The sequence below is a fragment of the Periophthalmus magnuspinnatus genome, chromosome 22 (genome assembly GCF_009829125.3).
Source record: "Periophthalmus magnuspinnatus isolate fPerMag1 chromosome 22, fPerMag1.2.pri, whole genome shotgun sequence".
In the NCBI taxonomy this organism is placed as follows: Eukaryota; Metazoa; Chordata; class Actinopteri; order Gobiiformes; family Gobiidae; genus Periophthalmus; species Periophthalmus magnuspinnatus.
In genome coordinates, this window is record NC_047147.1 from 27,967,763 (window position 1) to 27,990,319 (window position 22,557).

At 40.6% G+C, this 22,557-nt stretch overlaps 1 protein-coding gene across 2 annotated transcripts in view; it reads right to left on the reverse strand.

Annotated features, from left to right (window-relative positions):
* syne3 (spectrin repeat containing, nuclear envelope family member 3) overlaps positions 1-22,557 on the reverse strand; it is a 59,752-nt gene that overhangs the window by 26,267 nt on the left and 10,928 nt on the right. For both annotated transcript variants that reach the window (XM_055231346.1, XM_033988820.2), the window contains exons 5-10: positions 21,833-21,988; positions 20,324-20,525; positions 17,375-17,520; positions 9,036-9,172; positions 7,594-7,762; positions 3,382-3,564 (exon numbers count right to left, since the gene is read on the reverse strand). In XM_055231346.1, coding sequence (XP_055087321.1) covers positions 3,382-3,564; positions 7,594-7,762; positions 9,036-9,172; positions 17,375-17,520; positions 20,324-20,525; positions 21,833-21,988 — 993 coding nt within the window. The remainder of the gene's footprint in view (positions 1-3,381; positions 3,565-7,593; positions 7,763-9,035; positions 9,173-17,374; positions 17,521-20,323; positions 20,526-21,832; positions 21,989-22,557) is intronic.

Consider the following 22,557-nt stretch of genomic DNA (forward strand, 5'->3'; position numbering starts at 1 on the left):
CAAATTTTAACCAGATACAAGTGTAGTTTTCTTCACTTGATGTTCTTTTATTTAATCTCCAAGGTTTTTTACATTTGAAAAGACCTAATTATAACAATATCAGTGTTTTATTTCCCTCCAGTGGCTCTGACGAGGACACGAGGGGGGGCAGGGGGTATTTTTAGCTTCTATCCGCACTTGGCCTCAAAAATTGTCTGTCAGTCATTTACACTCTAAACTGCAGAAGCCTGACATTAAAGAGTATTTAAATCAGCCATTAGAAAGCCCTCTCACGGTCTGGTGACAGGTTCAACTCAGAGCAGCAGAAAAGAAGATGGTGAGACCCAGTGTTGCTAAAATGTGATTTTCTGTCGGTTTCCAGCAGGATTAACGGAGCTGTATTTGTGTCAAGGCAGCGATAAAAACAGACAGAATCAAAAGGAAACTGTTGCACGAGCTCCACAGCTGAATTTATTTGGGTTTTTTTTTGCAATTAATCGTTTTAATGGTTTGGTACATACAGCTAAAAGAAATTATTATTATTTTATGTTGTTATTTTTTGTTATTTTGTCCATAAACTCTGCTTTTGGCCTGATTTTTAAATGTACTGTTTGGACTATAAGTGTCACTTTTTTCATAGTTTGTCCGATGGTGCGACTTATATGTGAAATTATTCAAATATAAAGCTTCATCTTCCTCTGGAGTTGGTGGATTTGTTCAGAATCGACACCGAGGATGAAGAATTCAGTGGATTTATTGATTTGGAGTGAGATCCAGAGTAAACTTGTTGTTTTTTCTGCTTTATTTATCTGATTAACTGTTAATATCTTACGTTAACAAACCAGACACGTGTTCAGTTCTGTCTGTGCTTCATGGAGCTGAATAAATATAAATGTGTTACGTTAGCGTGATGTACTGATATTCAGCCTGTTGGTCCACATTTTATTATTATTATTAGAACTTGATTTAAAGATAAAATGTCTGTTCTTGGTCTTGGATTTTGTAAAATAAATTTCCCCAAAAATGCGACTTGTAGATGTTTTTCTCTTCATTATTCTGTATGTTTTGGCTGGTGCGACTTATACTCCAGAGCGACGTATACTCTGGAAAATACGGTATATTTGTCTAAAAAAAACCAAAAAACTTGAAAAACACACATTCTTATAGTGAGTGGGATTGCCTCTCCGAAGATCTGACCTGGACCTTTGCCTAGTGCTGTCAGCTGTCTCTTTTGTAATATGTAATGCTATATTATGGAACATTCCAGGCAACGCAATGACCAATCACCATGGAGACAAGAGTGTGGCAGATGCTCCAGTAGAAAAGCTACACAGTGCTTCTTTAAACGCTCAGAAGGACAACTCAAAAACTCACTGACGGGTAAAATGAATCAAGTTTTGGGTGTAGACAAAACTGCACGGACCTGGCCTTTTAAAAAGTATTCTGTGTAAAAGTAAAGTAATCTTGGAGGGAGAGACCCGACCAGCCACGAGGGAAATAAAGTCAATGATAAAACGATCAAAGCGACACATTTTTATGAGGATTTGGGACAACGGCTTCACTTAAACTCCCACACACACACGTCTCACTCCTCACACACTCACACGGCGCTTCTGTACGTCTCACCTGAGGACGTGGACAGTGTGAAGGACAAACAGCCGTCGTGGTTATTGTACATCAGTTTCAACATTTAACAGTTACTCTGGTTTTAGTGGATTCTCAAAAAGATCTGTTTTATGACTCCTGTGACTCTCAGCTACAAGATCATAAACATTTTGTGCACCGTATTTGTCATTGTAACGCAGAAAACTGTTTAATGTTTGAGTGATTATAGGTCGGGACGGGCGGCCGATCTCCGTGTACGAGCTCCGACGTGAATAAACACGAATCATTTTGTGTTTTCCCATAAACCGCTGTCTGCAGTTAATAACACAGTCTGTTTTAAGTCTCATAAACCTGAAGTGAGAGTCAAAAGCAGCGCTGCGATTGGCTCTGTGCGTGCGGCGGTTCATCCCAGTTTCACTTCGCCGTCTGAAAAAAGCTGTTCCCGGAGCTTGTGAGAACCGGGGACGAGTTAGACAGATTTAAAAACCGGCTTGGTCCATCTGCTGTGAGAATATCAGGTACCTCAGGCTTTAAGGTGAGCTTTATTATCCCCACAGGGAAATGTGCAGCGCTCGGGAACCATCTCCACATCAAGACCTGGGTCAGGACTCACTTCGCTCGGATATTTTACCCACTGTGCATGTTATGAGCTCATGGGTGAAAGAGGAGAGCATCAGACATGAGGAGAACATGCAAACTCCACACAGAATGACCTGGAACTCGAACCCAGAACAGAACAGCAATGATTTACTGTGAAAACATAACTGTATTATCCATCCTTATCAAACTCACACGGAGTATTCTCTCTGTTTTTGTCTGTAAAACCCCTCACCACACACTTTATACACTTTTAAACACACTCTTCCTTCGTCTTTCTTTTTTCTTTCTTTTTCTCTTTCTTACATTTTCTTTTTCCTCTTTCTTATTCTTTCTTTCTTTTTTCTTTCTTTCTCTTTCTTTTTTCTCACCACACACTTTATACACTTTTCTCACACACTTTTCCCTCTTCTTCCTTCTTTTTCCTTCTTCCTTTTTCTCTTTTCTTTTTCTTTCTCTTTCTTTTTCCTCTTTCTTTCATTTTCTTTTTCTTTCCTTTTTCTTTCTTTTATTCTTTCTTTTTTCTTTCTTTCTTTTTCTCTTTCTTTCATTTTCTTTTTTCTTTCTTTCTTTTTCTTTCTTTTTTCTCTTTCTTTCTTTCTTTTCCCTCACCACACACTTTATACACTTTTCTCACACAGGCGTTAACATTTTCTCACATTTCTCTCTCGTTTAAACTCTCTCAAAGTTCAAACCTTCGTCGGCGTCTTTGTCGGTGCAGAACGTTTCATCGACATTGTGGGTTTTGTCGGGGAGAAAACAAATTGCAAACGTACAGCACTTCAGAGTCACACTGAGATCCAACGTTTATGTAAATTTGTCTGAACACATTCTGTACTGGACAGGAGACACGGCACGGAGGAGACTGATGGACAATGGTCTACAGTCCAACAGCCAATCAGGACGCACGACACAATGGTCTACAGTCCAACAGCCAATCAGGACGCACGACACAATGGTCTACAGTCCAACAGCCAATCAGGACGCACAACACAATGCACGTTCATAAAAAAAGCATGAAAAATTGCACTAAAATCCGTGAAACACCAAGACCACGAAATGTGAACCGCGATATAGCGACAGACAACTTTACTGACGCTTTATGGGACCTGCAACTCCTCCTAGACTCCATGTTTGTGCATCATTTGTGCGTGTATTAAGTATCGTTTGTGTGTTTGTGTGTTTGTGTTGCCGTGTCACCTGCAGCCTGCTCTTCCTCTGCAGCAGCTGTGAGTGGAGCAGTTCTCTGTTCCTTACGGCGGCGCTGAGCTCCGTCTGTAAAGTGTTGGCTTTGTCTCGTCCAAACACAGAGTCCAACAGGTCGCCCTTCGCCTGCAGCTGCCCGAGCTTCTCCTGCAGCTCAGCACTGTCCACAAGGAGGCGCTACAAACACAGAATAGTCACAGGGATTAGAGTTTCTGGTTTCTGGTGTGTTTACAGTCTTTTCTTCTGACATATTTTGAAAGTAATAAACATAATTTACTGTGAAACTGTGTATAAATCTGAACAAAGACCAAACCAGGACCCAGACGAGCTAATTAACAAACTAATTAAAAGGCAGCCGTGACTAGAACGAGACTATTGAATATTTTTTTGACACTTTTTTGGCTTTGTAAGAGCAAAATATTACAGGAAAGCATCATTAGAATACATGTAGTTTATATTTCTGTCACAATAACGAGTGTATCAACTTATTGTTCAGTATATGAAGGGTGGAACAATATTTTTAGGCGTAAGTATTTATCATGTGCACTATTTCTTTGCACTACTGTGGAGTTTTGGTTTATATTTAGCTTTACGACAGGATTTAAGATGTAAAAGTTTGAATAAATCACTTCTATGACCCATTATAGAGACAGTTTAAGTACTAAAGTGCTTCATTCTGCTGTTTATTTACTGCAGCATGATGTTTTTTAACAATATTGTACATTTAGAACAGGTTTTTAGGGGTAGTCCTGCTTTAAAGTTATTGTGTCAGTCTATATTTTCCTCAAATTTGTTATCGTGAGGGGCTTCGCAATAAGTATATACCAATAAATGTCAATAAATACAAAATAACATTATAATTCTCAAGTATTTTAATCATTATTTATCTGGATTTTAATGGCATGTTCTCATTCTGTTCTAGAACGTTGCGAAGAATAAAAATAAATCACAAAACACTGGGGCTTGTTGTTCACAGGTTTAAAAATCAAGTGTCAGTTTTTACTTTTGAGATGTTAATACAGAACAAAACTGTAATTAATCTTAAAATTACATAAATTGAGACAACTCTAAACACAGAATAAAGACGTTGACCATCAAACGCCCGAGTCCAGTTAAAGTCCAGCCTCATATTGACTCTTATGTCGACTCTTTACTCTTCACTGATACTCGGGAAACGCAACTGTTGCATAAGATTTGACTTTGAAAAATGGTTAAACATAAACTTGAAAGTAACATGTTGAATGTTTTTTTAATATTTATATAATTTTCTGCAGGTAGGTTCAGAGTTTGATGTTTGTATGAATCTGATGTAAAAAGATCAATTTGAGATTTGTGAAAAATGGTTAAAAAAAAAAAAAAAAAAAAAAAGCCTAAAGGAATAAAAGAATAAATTTACAACAATTTAAATGGGATTTTCAACAAGCACCGAAGTGTATTATCATGGTAAGGAAGGAAGTGAGGAAGGAAGTGAGGAAGTGAGGAAGGAAGGAAGGAAGTGAGGAAGGAAGTGAGGAAGGAAGTGAGGAAGGAAGTGAGGAAGGAAGTGAAGAAGGAAGGGAAGAAGGAAGGAAGGAAGGAAGGAAGTGAGGAAGGAAGTGAGGAAGTGAGGAAGGAAGGAAGTGAGGAAGGAAGAAAGGAAGTGAGGAAGGAAGGAAGGAAGAAAGTGAGGAAGGAAGGAAGTGAGGAAGGAAGGAAGTGAGGAAGGAAGTTAGGAAGGAAGTGAGGAAGGAAGGAAGTGAGGAAGGAAGGAAGTGAGGAAGGAAGGAAGTGAGGAAGGAAGTGAGGAAGGAAGGAAGGAAGTGTGGAAGGAAGTGAGGAAGGAAGGAAGGAAGTGAGGAAGGAAGAAAGGAAGTGAGGAAGGAAGGAAGTGAGGAAGGAAGAAAGGAAGTGAGGAAGGAAGGAAGGAAGTGAGGAAGGAAGGAAGGAAGAAAGTGAGGAAGGAAGGAAGTGAGGAAGGAAGTGAGGAAGGAAGTTAGGAAGGAAGTGAGGAAGGAAGTGAGGAAGGAAGTTAGGAAGGAAGTGAGGAAGGAAGGAAGTGTGGAAGGAAGTGAGGAAGGAAGGAAGGAAGGAAGGAGGGAAGGAAGGAAGAAAGAAAGAAAGGAAAAAAGTGAGGAAGGAAGGAAGGAAGGAAGTAAGGAAGGAAGGAAGAAAGGAAAGAAGTGAGGAAGGAAGGAAGTAACGAAGGAAGGAAGGAGGGAAAGAAATGCTGAGGTCTCATCTGCCGCTTCTTCCAAGTTTTACAGAGAAATGAAGCCAAATTATAAACATAAGAATGAAACAACCATTTCATCTTATTGTCGTCATTACACCAGAACATCCACATTTCATCAAATAAAGGATTTATAAAGTCATAAAATGGACAAAACTATAAAAAATGAGCTTTACTTTCCACTTCTCCAGCTCACACAAACCACACAGTCTTTCTTCTTCAGACGCTTGAATAAACCTCGGAGGATCCATGTCACAGCTGCACCTCAACGATCTGAGTCCTGCTCTAATATCATCTGACATAAAACTATTAATATTTTAAATTGAATATTCTGTATGTTTGCAGCTCGGGTTTAGGAAAGATCCACCTGAGCCACTGCTCTTCAGAAAGACACACCAGTTTTGCTCTTGTTCTGTTGACGCTGCTCGACAAATTGTTACAGAAAACAAAGTGAAGTTACGCAGCAGAAACAGCCCCGACCTGGATTTACGTCTTAAATATGTATTGACACAGCGGAGGATTTTAACAGTTAAAACTATTCTGGTAAACATGAGCCACAGTGGGTCTAAAATGTGACAGATGGGCGGGGCCAGGATATATATATGTTTATATGACATTAAAGATTTGACCTGTAACATGTGGCAGAGCATGAATGTGTGAGGCTCATTGTACAAACTGTTTTCCAAATGCATTAATTAAATCTGTAAATTGGCTGCCAACCTCTGAGCCGTAGCCGCCCCTCCCTGCGCTGACTGCTTGCTAGCGTTTTACTAAAATTTGGTCACGTTTGGCCGGATTAATAAGACCAAAGGGCCGTGTGTGGCCCCTGGGCCGTAGTTTGCCCATGTCTGGTCCAGCATATTTCACGCTGCAAACACTGTTTTATCTGTTGGGTGAGTTGCAGTAACACACAGAAATACAGTACCTTCCTTTTTAAATAACTCTGCCTCATAAAAACAGTGGATTTAACGTCCAGGAGCCTTTCGACGATGAGATGTTTTAATATGGTTTTACTGGGACTGTACCTTATTATATTAATGTAATAAACTAAAATCTTTCTTGCTCCAGTAAAAATGTATCGTAAAAGCAGCTCTTAAAAAGAGTCAGCTTTGTGCTGTCTGCTTCTGATTACACAGCATTTTAACCCTCACCGAATCAGGAAGAAGGCTGTTAGCATGCTAGTTATTATATTACAGTGAAGGCAAAACTCTGCTTCTGCTCTGGAGTCTGAACGTGGTGAAAACTCTGTCTCTAAACTCACTGTGGGGAATAATTAGAAGTCTGTTTTTTTTGTTTTTCTATTTTTCTTGTTTTTCAGATGGCAAAAATTGGGAACAGCACCTTTAAGAACAGACACAGAACAGACGTGAATAGTTCTAGATTTTAACTGTAGTATTGAGAGAGTATTGAGCGAGTATTGAGCGAGTATTGAGCGAGTATTGAGCGAGTATTGAGCGAGTATTGGGAGAAAATTTAGCGAGTATTGAGAGAGCATTGAGAGAGTATTGAGAGAGCATTGAGAGAGTATTGAGTGAGTATTGAGAGAGTATTGAGAGAGTATTGAGAGTGTATTGAGAGTGTATTGAGAGAGCATTGAGAGAGCATTGAGAGAGTATTGGGAGAGTATTGAGTGAGTATTGGGAGAGTATTGAGAGAGTATTGAGCGAGTATTGAGAGAGCATTGAGAGAGTATTGGGAGAGTATTGAGTGAGTATTGGGAGAGTATTGAGAGAGTATTGAGCGAGTATTGAGAGAGTATTGAGCGAGTATTGAGCGAGTATTGAGCGAGTATTGAGAGAGTATTGAGCGAGTATTGAGCGAGTATTGAGCGAGTATTGAGAGAGTATTGAGAGAGTATTGAGCGAGTATTGAGAGAGTATTGAGAGAGTATTGAGAGAGTATTGAGCGAGTATTGAGAGAGTATTGAGAGAGTATTGACAGAGTATTGACAGAGTATTGAGAGAGTTTTGACAGAGTATTGGGAGCACTGTGCTGACCTCGATCTTCTGGACGAGCATGGCGATGTGGGAGAAGTCTGTGACCTCTGCCTCCAGGGCCTGAGACACCAGGAGGCTCCACTGAGCAAACATCAGCAGAGGGTCCTGCAGAGCGCTCCTCAGACCACACTCCGACTCTGAGCAGAGACGCGTCGCCCGGCACTTCACACTGAGACACACACCGCAAAATATAATAAACATTTAATTAAATAAATAAATGGCCCAGCACTTCACACTGAGACACACACCACAAAATATAATAAAATTAAATAAATAAATGGCTCGGCACTTCACACTGCATCACACACAATAAAATACAATAATATGAAATAAATAAATAAATAAAGAATAAATAAATAAATATATATATAAAGAAATGAATAAATAAAGACAAAAATCAATAAATAAATAAAGATATAAAGAAATAAATAAGGACACAAAAAAATGAATAAATACATACATAAAGAAAGAAAAAATCACAAAGGACAAATGACAAATATATTTTTAAACTGTAAATATAAAATGTAAAAGACCAACAGCTTCTAAATGTCATGGCTGTTAAATCCTGCAAGTACAAAGATTATTTTATGTGACACGACAGGAAAAAACAAGAATAAGGAAATATAATTTAAAAAACTGGAAACTTTTCTAGTGAAGGATCTGCCACCTGCTCGTCTCTATGGAGATATTTTTTTCCTTTGCCTGGAATGCTCCGCAGTACGGCATTACACTCATCATCTCCATGGAGACGAGCAGGTGACGCGACCAGGCCGAGTATTTTTTATAATTTAATTATAATTTATTTGATTCAAGGTGTTTTTTGGGGGTTTTTTTTAACCAATAAAACCCCAGTAAGTGAATAAATGCAAGATAGATTGTGTTTAATGCCATACTGTGAAACATTCCAGGCAAAAAAATAGCATTTACATTACAACAAGCACCAGAAAACTTATGTACGTTATCTATAAGTGTTTGAGCGCAGTAGAGAAGCGTTTATACCAACTTTTTTTGAGTTGTGGCCCACATTTGTTGGTATAAAGTTGCTTCAGTTCAACATCCACTAAAACTTTATGAAAAACACCAATTTCAGCATTTGGTTTTTGTGTTTTTTTGTCGATAACTTTGCTCAGCACACCTGGCAATCCCTCAAGGTGTTCACCGGCAAAGTGGGTGAAAATCAATGCACTGGAGAATCATTTCACAGTTGGAACTAGTTTATGTCATTGCATTACAAACTCTGGGTTAGAGATTGAGGATATGTTTTTTTTCATGGCTGATACCGACTGTTTCGTATCCAAAGGAACTGATATTTCTGGGCCGATTAGTGCAAAGAGAGAACTGTTCTACAACTGCTCTTAACTGTTCAAACAAATCTTCATGTGGGCTCTTTACGCAGCAGCTCGGGCAGAACAAAACCAGAATAAATCGACTCTATAACTCACCTCTGATGCTCTTTGACCACAGCCAGCACGTCGTCTGAGAGGTGTCGCGAGTCCCCAGAGAATCGAAAGAGCTCTTTAAGTTGAGCTTTAAGATGCTCCACCTGAAACTCTTCCCCGGCCAAAGTGTTTTTCACTCCCTGAAACGCACAACGGATCAATGAGTTTTCAACGAGGGACGTAAATGGGGAAAATATTTGGGTGCACACTACCAAGAACATGCATAAAGATGTATTTTGGGCAAACTACTGACGCACACATCCCAAAAAAGACTATTATTTAATCAAGATATTATTGGCGGCATCAAAAAAAAGCCATTACATGCAAACGACATAAGGAAGACGCCCCCTACGCTCAGCAACTGGAAGGACATCGTGGAAGAAATTCGAGTTATGGAGAGACTTACATATATTCTAAGGTTACAAAAAGAAAAATATGAAGAACACTGGAAAAAATGGACATTGTATTTAAATTACAGCTGATTGTTCATTGTTCTATTGTTATGCCTTTTGAAAACAATAAAATATAAGTGCAAATGTGGAAAACGTGACAGGAAACGTCTTGAGGTTTAAGTATAAAATATAAAGTAGATAAAAAAACAATATACGCTATCACGCTGTAATTAAAGTACAAAAAAAATCACCTTATTTTAGTTTTCATGATGCACTTTATAATGGAGATGGGGGTAGTTAACATGTATATGGTTAATATTTAGGAGTTTATTTGGAAGACTTAACCCTCAGACTCTAGAGTGCTCTCTGCTGCCACACCCCATTGAGCTCAATTCAGTGGTCAGTCGGTGTAACTGCATTTCCTCTGATTGGTTTTCTTATTCAAGCCAAAACATTGCACCTAAACAGTGTTGACATTTCCCAAAAAAAATGTAGAAATGTTTTTCAAAGCATAAAAAGAAACACGTGTTTGTATATTTACAATAGAACACGAGTTAATTAATTTTTACAGGCAGTTCACAATGTTGTTTCATGTCCTGAGAAGAATAAAAACACTTGACCAAAGCTTTCATAGTTCATGCATCAGACGGTTAATGTACATTGCAGTTTTCTTATCATAGACAATGTGCTTTTTGCATTCATCGTGTATAAATTTTAAAAAAGCCAAGACTGTCCACCCCGACACACAATATAACTGCTCTTAAACATGACTGCACCATCTCTGAATGCAAATAACACAACAGTAGTTTACTTTACATGTGACTGACTCCAGAACAACACAAAAATAAGCTAAAAGAAGAGGCAGGTCTAAACGCCGCGGCTTCGTTGGGCCCGGTCCACAGCTCTGCTCTGTCAGTGCAGCAGTGAGATTGTAATACTGAAGTCATGCTCTAATGGCTGCTCAGAGCGAGTGAGTCATGAGTGTGACCAATCTGAGAAAATACAACTTCCTCAAAGATTCAAGTCAGAAAGAGAAGAGGGAAATACAGGAAGAGGAAAATACACGTTTGGTATGAAGCTGTGTGGAACTAGGGCTGTGCAAAATACTGAAATACCAATATATCATATAGTTTCATTGAATGACATAGTATCGATATATATAAGAGTATTTTTTGTATATTTAACCAAAGTATTCTGTCATTGCGCTGCATTTGTGCGTCTTGTTTAGAGGAAAGAGACTCGTTTAAGTAGAATATTTGACATTTGATTGTTTTGATGATTAAAACAGGTTTATTTCATATTAACTTTGGTTTAATGGTCAGAATTTGGGTTTTGTGTGTGTTCTGTGCTGTTTTCCCCCCTCTCTTCTGTATTTGAGCCTGGAGCTGGGCGGAGACTCTGACACCTGCGTCTCATCAGACAATCAAGGCTTCACCTGCGAGTGGAAAAGGACTAAGGATCCAACACTCGGGGCCAGATCGTCGTGTCGTCTTCATGTCGTGCTCCGGTTTACTTCCTCGTCCATCATCCGTGATTCCACTCCTTGGATCTACCCTGCACCTCCGTCTCCGACCCAGCTCTCCATGTCCAGTACGAACACCCCAGCCTTTGACCCTGCGACCCACGACCCGCTCCAGGACGACAACTCTCTATAAACTCTGTTCTGTTTCCCCGAGTCCTGTCTCTTTGGTCCCGGTCAGTCTTTATGACATTACCACAGACTTTTAGTGTCACAGTTGTTTTAGTCGATATGTTTTGCTCCTTCAGTCGTTAAACTGCACATGTCTCTGTGTAAATGTAAATGTGGAGCTCGTATAAACTGTGGATGAATAAAACTGACACATGGAACAGTCTGATGTGTTTTTATCGTTGGTGAAATCCTCAAAACAGAATGCACTTCGTGTTTATTCATCTTCAATACATGGAAGTTAAATTTTTTTTTTAAAAGGTCTATTTTTTGTGAAAATGGGGTTGATCATCTAGTGTCCCGAAAGCCTTTATTTTTCATTGAATCGTATTGAATCTCTAAGGTTCATTACAAACTGTAAAGCAACGACACTGTGAGTTGTATTCTCCAGTGGGATGTCCTGCCCTGGCCGTTCGAAGGAGGACTCATCGGTCACTTTCATTTATAAGGCGATGCTTGGACACTGTCGACCTACATCTGTTCCTTACTGTCACAGAGAAGAGCTGATTCTTATTCTCTTCGTTCTTAAGTTCATGTGTTGCTCTCTGTTCCATTTGCTCGCACTGAACTGGGCAAAAAGGCTTTTGTCTGCACCTTATGCACGGAACAAGTTACACAAAGACTGGAACATGACAGAGTTGATTTCCTTGAATGTTTTTAAATCTAAACTGAGAGATCTCGAGGCCCCACAACATGCACTTGTTTTTCATAATCTGTTTGTCTTTTTCTCTTGTCTCTTTTTAATTATGTAACTGTGTTTTTTATTTGCTGCTGCTGCTTGGCCAGGACTCCTTTTTTTTTTTTTTTTTTAATCTCAATGGGACTTTCCTGGTTAAATAAAATGAATCGATTTGAAATATATTGTATTGAATCGACTGCACTATATTGAGGTTTGTATCGTATCGGCAACTTCTTAACGATACCCAGCTGTATCTGTAACCGGTGAAAAACTTATAGATATGAACCCACGTTTTATGCATTTAATTATCATAACTCAATAGTGTCTATAATTTGCCGTGTTAATTCTCGGTCCTCGCTCACCAGTGACACGGGCCATAAATTTGACTCGTGACTTGAGGCTGGATATTCCCAACACAATTAAGACTTTTCACCGGGATAAATCTTTAAATTTAATTGAACACTGTGAACCTAAAAAGACTTTTGAACCTCTGGAGCAGCCTGTGGTACGAGCTCATCATCTGCTCAGTGTATGGACTCATCTGACAGCTGCTCTCACAATAACAGTTTAAACTCGACACGTCTTTCAATTTATTCTCTTAATGGTGAGAGAAAGTGGTTTATAATTCTGAAAGGCCTTCAATATATTTATAAATGGGACCTCCTTCATCGTCAATGGTTTTAATTATGCTCGATTTAAATTTGCAACAGTAATCAGCTTTATTTTTTACATTATTCTCTCTGTTTTTGTCTGTAAAACCCCTCACCACACACTTTATACACTTTTCTCACACAGGCGTTAACATTTTCTCACATTTCTCTCTCGTTTAAACTCTCTCAAAGTTCAAACCTTCGTCGGCGTCTTTGTCGGTGCAGAACGTTTCATCGACATTGTGGGTTTTGTCGGTGGAGAAAACAAATTGCAAACGTACAGCACTTCAGAGTCACACTGAGATCCAACGTTTATGTAAATTTGTCTGAACACATTCTGTACTGGACAGGAGACACGGCACGGAGGAGACTGATGGACAATGGTCTACAGTCCAACAGCCAATCAGGACGCACGACACAATGGTCTACAGTCCAACAGCCAATCAGGACGCACGACACAATGGTCTACAGTCCAACAGCCAATCAGGACGCACGACACAATGGTCTACAGTCCAACAGCCAATCAGGACGCACGACACAATGCACGTTCACACACTTAAAAAAAAAAGCATATGAAATTGCCCTAAAAAAATCCGTGAAACGAGATCATGTAAGGTGAACCATGATACAGTGATGTACAACTGTAGACCGATATTTGCACTTTTCGGCGTATCTGCGATCGGCCTGAAATCTCCAGCAGAGACCGATATTTTGTTTGGCCCAAATATGCACGGAAAATACACACATGAAGCTTATTTTGAACAGTTTAGTCCAAATCGTGCTGCAGAACATGTGTCCACTGGTCTCTTATTCAGTAACAAATGGGAAATGATCCAAATCTGGCCTACATATCGGTATAAAAAATATCGGCAGAGCTTATCGGACGTTGGTTCCTCTGAAATCGAAACCATATCGGCATCGGTTATAAAAAAAAGCGTATCGATCTCTACATGGAATAAGTAAAATCCTCTAGGAAAGGCAGTCCTGACCAAGCCTGGATGAAGAATGGGTCAAATGCAAAGTGTATCTCAACACGTGAACAAAAATAAGGCGAGTTATTGTTCCTTTGTCCTTCTATAAACACACAAAACACACACAACGCACAACACAGCAGCTTTCCCCTAATGTAGTGCCTAAAGTACTTATCATTCCTGGCTTGTAACCTCTGAGTGAAAACAAACAGGCTTCACCATTACGAGCTGACAGCCTATCATTGCAGCGGGTGACGGCGCACACACAAGAGCGCCGCGGTCCGGAGCTTCGTTGGACATTCCCGTCACACGCGCGCATCCCGGGCAGCTCCGCGGGTCCCTCCTTCTTTCCCTCCTTCTTTGACAAAGGCTCAGTCTGAACTCGCGCCGATTCTACGGCCGCAAATCTCTCCTCGCACTTCAAAACGCAAACCCTGCCTAGAAGACCACACTCGGGTAGTAGATTTATTCACCGACCACTGTTTCTTTGCTCGCTGCTCGGTGGCGTGGGAGGCTTGTCACAGTGGCGGTTTTTGTTGGTGTGTGCGGTGAAAATACAGAAAATATGATGATATATATGAGCTGTTTAAAAGTCTTTCTGGGGAATGGTCCTGCAAATTAGCTGAGGCCATAAACACCGTGAATAAGATCAGATCATCGATGTTTGTTGTATAAATAAATGAGATAAATTAGTCTTCAGTATCACAGTTTAAGCTATGGACATGTAAACCCTTCTTTTCTCGTCTTAATTGATCTTTTTCTCATTAAAATCAATTAAAAAGTGTCTTTCTGAACATAAAAAGAGGCACTTTAAAGCTACCATTTGCATTGGCTGACCTGATCCAGCTGCATTCTCACATATCACCACTAGATGCTGTCTATGTCACTGCTGTCAGGTCGTGTGCAGGTTTTTGCCAGATAGAAGAAGATTAGCGAGCACAGGTGAGTCTGAACGAAGGCCAGGTGAGGGGAGGAGGCAGGCGAGATGGATCTAACGTGAGAAAAATCTAAATTTAAATGGATGCAGTTAGAAAAATTGCTAAAGCTGCGATTTTTAAGTATCAGAATTTCCAAAATAACTGGTTTGTTCTGCATAAAAAACTGCTAATGCTGTAGTTTTCATCTGTACAAACACGTCGTAAAATGTGATTCTGATTCAGTTTTTTTGTCACATGTTTAAAATGTAAACGTTGAACAATATCTGATCATTTACAACATAAATCTAACTGCATTTCTTGTCAAAAAAATAAAAAATGTCACCATTAATCGCCATTTTTTTCCCTAAACAAACACTGCATCCAAACTATAACCGTTAACCCTTCACCTGTTCAGTGATACATCAGTTTAACAGTTGTTTTGACAGGAGGACATGTGGGTTTCTATTGAGAATGTGCCGCGCCTCACTTTGGCATTCAGTCACTCCGACAACGTGAGGCCTGACAGCGTGCGGTTTGGGCACGAGCTGTGAAAATGTACCGCGACGGAGGTGAGGAATACACAATAAAGTTGTCATGTTGGGGTTAGCGGTGGGAGGAACTGGTAAACAAGAGTGACAGTCAGGTGTGGCAGATAGTGTAAAAATGAGCCATAAATATTTAAGAAATTCAGCCTAAGAAGAGAAACCGTTTAGGATACGACTGCACTAAAAGCACCAGAATAAGTCTATGTTCACAAAACCAGCACAAAACGTCCTAAAAGTGCCATTAGAAAAGGAAATAAAAAAGGATAAAAACATGTTAGTTTGCCTCATACAAAGAGGGATGACAAAAGAAGGAAGATTATTTGGTGAAAGTTATTTGCTTTTAACAAAGAACAGGGATGTGTCTGAATAACAAGGCTGTCATTATAAACATTAACACGAGCTGCTACAGAAAAATACAAAAAATAAGCAAATCTACAAGGAGCAATAGTGAGAGTTGCAGCTCTTTTTCATTACTTGGCATAATCTAGTTCACGATCTGTAAGTGAGAGATTTAAGTGGCTTGAGTCTGTTTTTTTTTTACAGCTTCTAGTTCAGGTACAAACCCGTCACACGATGCAGTACGTTTAAAAAAAACAATATATAATAGTTTAGAAACAAAATAAGACAACAGCACCTCTGCATTTGAGGCACAATGTTAAATATTTGCAGCTGTGACAGACCTGATTGTTGTGTCTGTCATGGATCAAAGTCAGAGCGAGAGAAAGGAATATGTGGGCGGAGCTAAGTGATCAAACGAAGGGCGAGTTCACACTGGGACTTGTCTGGTCCTGGTTGAGTCCATTCTAACTGTTGTATGTCCTGGTCTAGTCCTGGTCTAGTCCCGGTCTAGTCCCGGTCTAGTCCCGCTCTAGTCCCGCTCTAGTCCCGCTCTAGTCCCGCTCTAGTCCCGCTCTAGTCCCGGTCTAGTCCCGGTCTAGTCCCGGTCTAGTCCCGGTCTAGTCCCGGTCTAGTCCCGGTCTAGTCCACGTTTAGCTCCAGGTTAAGTCGTAGTTTAGACACAGTCTTAATGAGGTTGCAGCAGTGAAAGTGGAACAGGATTTCAGCTTGTGCTTTATTTTGCATTTTTGTGTCTGGAAATGCAAAAATATGAAAGATGGAGACGGGCACCTGAAGTTGAACCTTATTTTTTGGAGCCATGCAGCATTTATCAGTGTAAATGGCCACGGTAAATGGGACAATTTTTATATAGCACTTTTCCACCTTCTAGGCACTTAGAGCACTTCACATCAGGGAACCACTCACACACTCACACACACACACACTCACACACACACCCCTTCACCCCCACATACACACACACACCTCTTCACACACCTCCCCACACACACGCACACACACATTCACACACCAGTACAAGAATTCAGTGGATTTATTGGAGTGAGATCCAGAGTAAACTTGTTGTTTTTTCTTCTTTATTTATCTGATTAACTGTTAATATTTTACGTTAACAAACCAGACACGTGTTCAGTTCTGTTGTGTTTACATATGTGTTACGTAACAGTTGATTATACATGTTACAGTTCACTTGTTTGACCACTAGATGGCGCTGGTGTGTTTGTAATACCTGTAAGAAAATTGACTTGACTCATTTTTTGTTCTGTTTTTTATTACATATTGAATTTCCTCTTATTTATTTCCTTTTCATTTATAAAACCATTAAACTAAACATTTACAATATTGTTCCAAATGAAAAATCATCACCTTAAGTTCGTGAAAACTACTTCCTGTTTTCCAGTTCAGCCTTTTCCACTAATGTGACGTCTGACCTGACAGAGACTATTTAAGAAACAATTGAAGAGTAAAATATAAACTCGCAGGACAAAGTGTTGTGTATATTTTCCGTGTGTCATGTGCAGTTTTTTGTGCGTATATGTGATATGAGCCAGACTTTGTTATATTTGATGTGTTTGTTCTACTGTGTGAACTGTGAGGAAGTAAGACCACAGTGAACATCAGTGAAAATAACTTTGTGTCTCTCGTGTTCGTGGAAAAGCCGCATATGTTACGTTAGCGTAGCGAATCTGATTAACTGTTAATATCATACGTAAACACACCAGACAGTTCATTGTTTATGTGTTACGTTAGCGTTAGCGTTAGCGTTAGCGTGATGTACTGATATTCAGCCTGTCGTTCTCTATTTTATTATTATAACTTGTCTTTAAAGATAAAATGTCTGTTCTTGGTCTTGGATTTTGTAAAATAAATTCCCCCCAAAATGCGACTTATATATGTTTTTTCTTCATTATTATGTATTTCTTCCCTGGTGCGACTTATAATCTGGAAAATACGATAACCTTTCACAGTTTTGATATATTTTTTGTGATAACCTCCTTTATCTGTTCGCTGTGAGCACGGTGCAAACTTGATTAAAAATGGACTAGAATAACCATCATCTTTAGGGAACAAACTGACAGACTGCACACTCCAAACGCCCCGAACTCTGTAATAATTTAAGTTTAAAAGCGCTTTGATGCCCTCACCGTGTAGGTCCTCCACTGGCCGACCATCTGCTCCTCCGTGTGTGGAGCGCCCTCCTCGCCCTCCATCTCCTGCTCCAGACTGAGCAGGAGCTGTCGGAGGCGGCTGATGTCCTCTCCGAGCCTGTGGCAGCGGGACATGTACTGATCTGGAAAACACGGAAACACATTTATCTCCACGCGTGTTAATCCTTGTAAATCTGTATCACAAAGACATTTATTCTGGTTTTCAAATTGATAAAATATCCAAGAGTTGTATTTATGTCGTCGGTCGTTATTCCAGCTCAGTTCAAGGTTTTAACTGCACAAAACTCAGACGCTGATTCTCCATGTTTAGTCCTGGTTTAGTCCTGGTTTAGTCCTGGTTTAGTCCACATTTAGTCCTGGTTTAGTCCACATTTAGTCCACATTTAGTCCTGCTTTAGTCCTGCTTTAGTCCTGCTTTAGTCCTGCTTTAGTCCCGCTTCAGTCCCGCTTCAGCCCCGCTTCAGCCCCGCTTCAGCCCCGGTTTAGCCCCGGTTTAGCCCCGGTTTAGCCCCGGTTTAGTCCCGGTTTAGTCCCGGTTTAGTCCTGACTCTGGCACCAGCAGGAGGCGGTTCCCTGACGTCCTCAGAGTGTGAGACGGCTCATGTGGCACTGACATGTCAGAGAAATCCTTTGGTGCAAGGCCAAAAAAACAAATAACCAATTCTAAGCCGACCATTGCTTTTTTTTTTACAACTGAATTTGACCCAAATCTTCAAACTGTTCAATTCTGTTCCAGCTTCAACCTCATTTAATTACACTTTTATGAGATATAAACTGCCACACATCACATATTTAGATCACCATGTTTCCTTTTATTGCTTATTAACATGTTTTATACACTGCCTGGACAAAAAAAACACTCTAATATTTGGTTGTTCTGCCTTTACCTTTGATTACGTCACATCTTCGCTGTGGCAGTGTTATGATTTGGCATCTGCATTTTTTGGATTTCGCTTCTGCAACGTCACAGATTTATTTCCATCCAGTGTTGCATTAATTTTTCACCAAGATCTTGCACTGACGATGGTCGAGTCTGACGCTGCACAAAGGACGAGTCCCCACTGTCCGTCCAGTTTTAATAATGCGTCGGACAGTTCTTAACCCGGTTTTAGTCGTTTCTTCAATCTCCTTTAGATGTTTTCTCTGCTTGATGCCGATGATTTGACTCTTCTCAAACAGACGAACATCTTTGAGTCTTTCCACATGTTTAAGAAATGAGAAGCAGCTCGTTGCACCAGTTAAAGTTAAATAACTTGGTGCAGCTGAAAGATAATCGCCCATGAACTAATTATCCAACAGGAGGCTCGTACCTATTTGCTTAGCTGTACGTTTCTTTTTGCGTCTCCATTAGTGATGTGTCGACTCTTTTGAACAGTTCCTTAACGTGAACGCTTGGAACCGGATCTCATTTTTCTGATTTTTATGCATTTTTATTCTGATTAACGCTGAATCAAGACAAGAATCAGCACAGAAGCAGAGCAGGCGGCACAATTTGAGAGATTTGTGTACAAAATAAACATACTTGGCCTCATAATATCAGTTAGTGTTTTTTTTTTTTTTACATTATTATTATTACAGTTCAACTTTTTATTGAAATTATGCCTCATTTCCAGAGGTAAACACACTCCCACTCTCAGTTTGAATCATTTTAAACAGATCTGGGTCCTGGTTCTTTTTATCTGTGCATTTGACTGAAATGGTTTTATTCTGCACTTTTCTCCTTTAATGTTAATTTCATGATGATTATTTGTGATTATTTATGTTTTTATTTGCTGTATTGTGGTTTTAATGTCTTTTTTATCCTGTAAAACACTTTTAATTACCTTGTGCTGGACAAATAAACTTGTCTAAAGACATTAAAAGAGCCGCTCCCAGGAATGGCTCTTGTGGACGGCTCTTAGGAATGGCTCTTTGGAAACGGCTCTTTGGAAACGGCTCTTTGGAAACGGTGATTTTGGAAACGGCGCTCTGGAAACGGCTCTCTGGAAACGGCTCTCTGGAAACGGCTCTCTGGAAACGGCTCTCTGGAAACGGCTCTCTGGAAACGGCTCTCTGGAAACGGCTCTCTGGAAACGGTTCTCTGGAAACGGCGCTTTGGAAACGGCTCTCTGCAAACGGCTCTCTGCAAACGGCTCTCTGGAAACGGCTCTCTGGAAACGGCTCTCTGGAAACGGCTCTCTGGAAACGGCTCTCTGGAAACGGCTCTCTGGAAACGGCTCTCTGGAAACGGCTCTCTGGAAACGGCTCTCTGGAAACGGCTCTCTGGAAACGGCTCTCTGGAAACGGCTCTCTGGAAACGGCTCTCTGGAAACGGCTCTCTGGAAACGGCTCTCTGGAAACGGTTCTTTGGAAACGGCGCTTTGGAAACGGCGCTTTGGAAACGGCTCTCTGCAAACGGCTCTCTGCAAACGGCTCTCTGGAAACGGCTCTCTGGAAACGGCTCTCTGGAAACGGCTCTCTGGAAACGGCTCTCTGGAAACGGCTCTCTGGAAACGGCGATTTTGGAAACGGCTCTCTGGAAACGGCTCTCTGGAAACGGCTCTCTGGAAACGGCTCTCTGGAAACGGCTCTCTGGAAACGGCTCTCTGGAAACGGCTCTCTGGAAACGGCTCTTTGAAAACGGCTCTCTGGAAACGGCTCTTTGAAAACGGCTCGTAGCGACGGCTCACAGGAAAGGCTCTCTGCAATGGCTCTTTGGAACGGCTCTTTGAAACGAACCGATCCAAAAGATTCTGATTCCATAAAAGAGTCGAAAGTCCCATCACTAGTCCCACTTCTATCCTACTTTTTAAATCGTTTACTCGATCGTAAATCTTAACACACAAATCACTTTTCTTTTTGTTTTTTTGTTTTACTAAATCGTGCAGTCCTCTCATGACCGACCCAACCACGTCCAAACAAACACAAACAAACCCATGCACTTACGGTGAGAGTCCAGACTGGCCCTCAGCCCGTCCTCGGCCTCACACAGCCCCTGTCTGAGCCTCTGCCAGCCCAGCCTCAGCTCCTCCGCCTCCTCCACCACCTGCTCCGCCCCGGCTGGAGACGTGTTCGCCCGCACGCCCTCCGCCAAAGACTCGATGTGAAGCAGGGTCTTTTCCTCGCTGGCCACGCTGTCGTCCAAGGCCTGGCGACGGACGAGTAGAAAGAGGAAGCACACTGTGAGCACATTTGGAGGGGTTAGCTGACCGCGACGCTAACACGGTTTCGTCGCGTGGGGCAAAAGACCGTGGCGTTTGGACGGGGTTAAGAGGAGGAGGAGATACTGGACACTGTGTTACTTTATGTCAGCAGCTGGGAAGACGGTAGAACAAAAACAATTAGATTATATTTAACTTTTTAATTGACAAGCAAACTGAAAGTCTCATCTCTTTATAGAAACACTTGGTAAAAAGAATCTAATTGTTTTGAAGTGTCAAATTCTTTGCTACTGATGGTGAGAACATTTACGTTAATTAAGCTACATGTCACACAGTATTAGGAAAATGGACATAATAGTTAACCATGCTTTTTCGACAAGATAGTTCAAACTTGTGTTGTCGCGATGCTAAAATTTCAAGCTCGATTTTGATACTAAGGAAAAGGCTCGATACTCAAGACTGTTTCTGATACTCCTGGCTGCCCGATTCTGTTCGCTGATCGTCGCCAACTTACTGACTTTGAACATTGAACCTGTAACGGACAAACTTGATCTTTTGTGTTTAGCATTACATCTAGAATTTTGTACTCGTAGAGCCTCCTTTTGTTGACTTTTCTTTTGTTGTGTTTGTTTATACATCCTTACTTGTCCCAACATTAAAAAAACTACTTATTATAGTGTCTTGCGTTACTTTCCTTTCTTCCTAGGAAATGGTTTGTAACACATCGGGGGCTCGTCCGGGATCCAACAATCATTCCCGGATAATAACTGGCCAATTAACTAGTAGGTAAGTGCAGGGTAAGCTAACTGTAAATGGATTAGAAAAAAAAAAAAGAAAAAAAACAACTGGCATCATTCGATCTGCAGGAATTTCTGGACAAACCCTCATTCGACAAAATCGTTGTTTGCAAAAAGAAGGACTTAAGTTTACCTACTGCTAAAATTTGGTGAGTAAAACTTAAGAATTATAGGAGTTATTGAAGATTTTAAAAGTGTCAGTGACTTTTTATAAATCACATCTGAGAATAAGTCGCACCCCGGGTCAAACTATGAAAAAAGTGCGACGCATTGTCCGGAAAACACGGCACCAACTCGACCAATGACTCTTTTGCTTTTCATTGTTTCGTTCTGGGATGTTATTAAACAGAATTTGTCTTTTGTTGCGGTGAAAAACGCACTTTGACACGTGAACACTGAACTCTGCGCATGTTTGAATATCTGTGGTAAATACAGACGTAACACACGGTCGATACTCTGAGCGTACACGTGTCAAATACTCTCTTTATTCGTCTTACTTTCAGCGCCTGCAGCTTGTTCTCCGCCGGGTCATCCTTCTCCATCAGCTCCGTCAGTTCTCTGGTTTTTGACACCAGCCAGGTCTGGAACTTCTGCACGCAGCCTTGGTACGTCTGGTGCTCCTCTGCGATCTTCTGAAGCAGTGACAGCCGCTCCTGGCACAGCGGGAGACAAACTGCGTGGTCATTTTTAGATTTTTAGTTTGTTTTTTTTCCCTAACAGGAGGAATTAACACACATCACTAACTTCCTATTTGGGGATCTGTGAGCGGCAGGGCTGATTTTGTTTCTGAAAAGAAGCATTTCAGACGAGACAAAGAGACAGGTGGGTGGGGTATTAAAAAAAAAAAAAGAAAATTACCCCTTAAACGTGGGCATTATTCGAGTAGCGACTTCCAATTTGCACCGAACCGCAGATTGTGCTGTCAGTTTGCATTGATAATAAGGTATGGATTGACGTGGGTGGTTATTTTAAATGTGAAAAACAAATGGAAAAGACGTCAAAAAAGAAGACAAAAGTTCTCAACAGGAAGAGCACGTCCACCTCGCAAAACTATTTATACCTCCTCTAAATGTTAATGCGCTGGTATAGATTTAAAGTTCACACGGATAAAAGAAGAACAAGACTTAGTTTTTAATCAGGCTGTGCTAAAATACTGAAATATCGATTTATTGTGATGCTAAATTTGCTGATATAGTCTCATTATCGGGGGCTGTTGTATCGA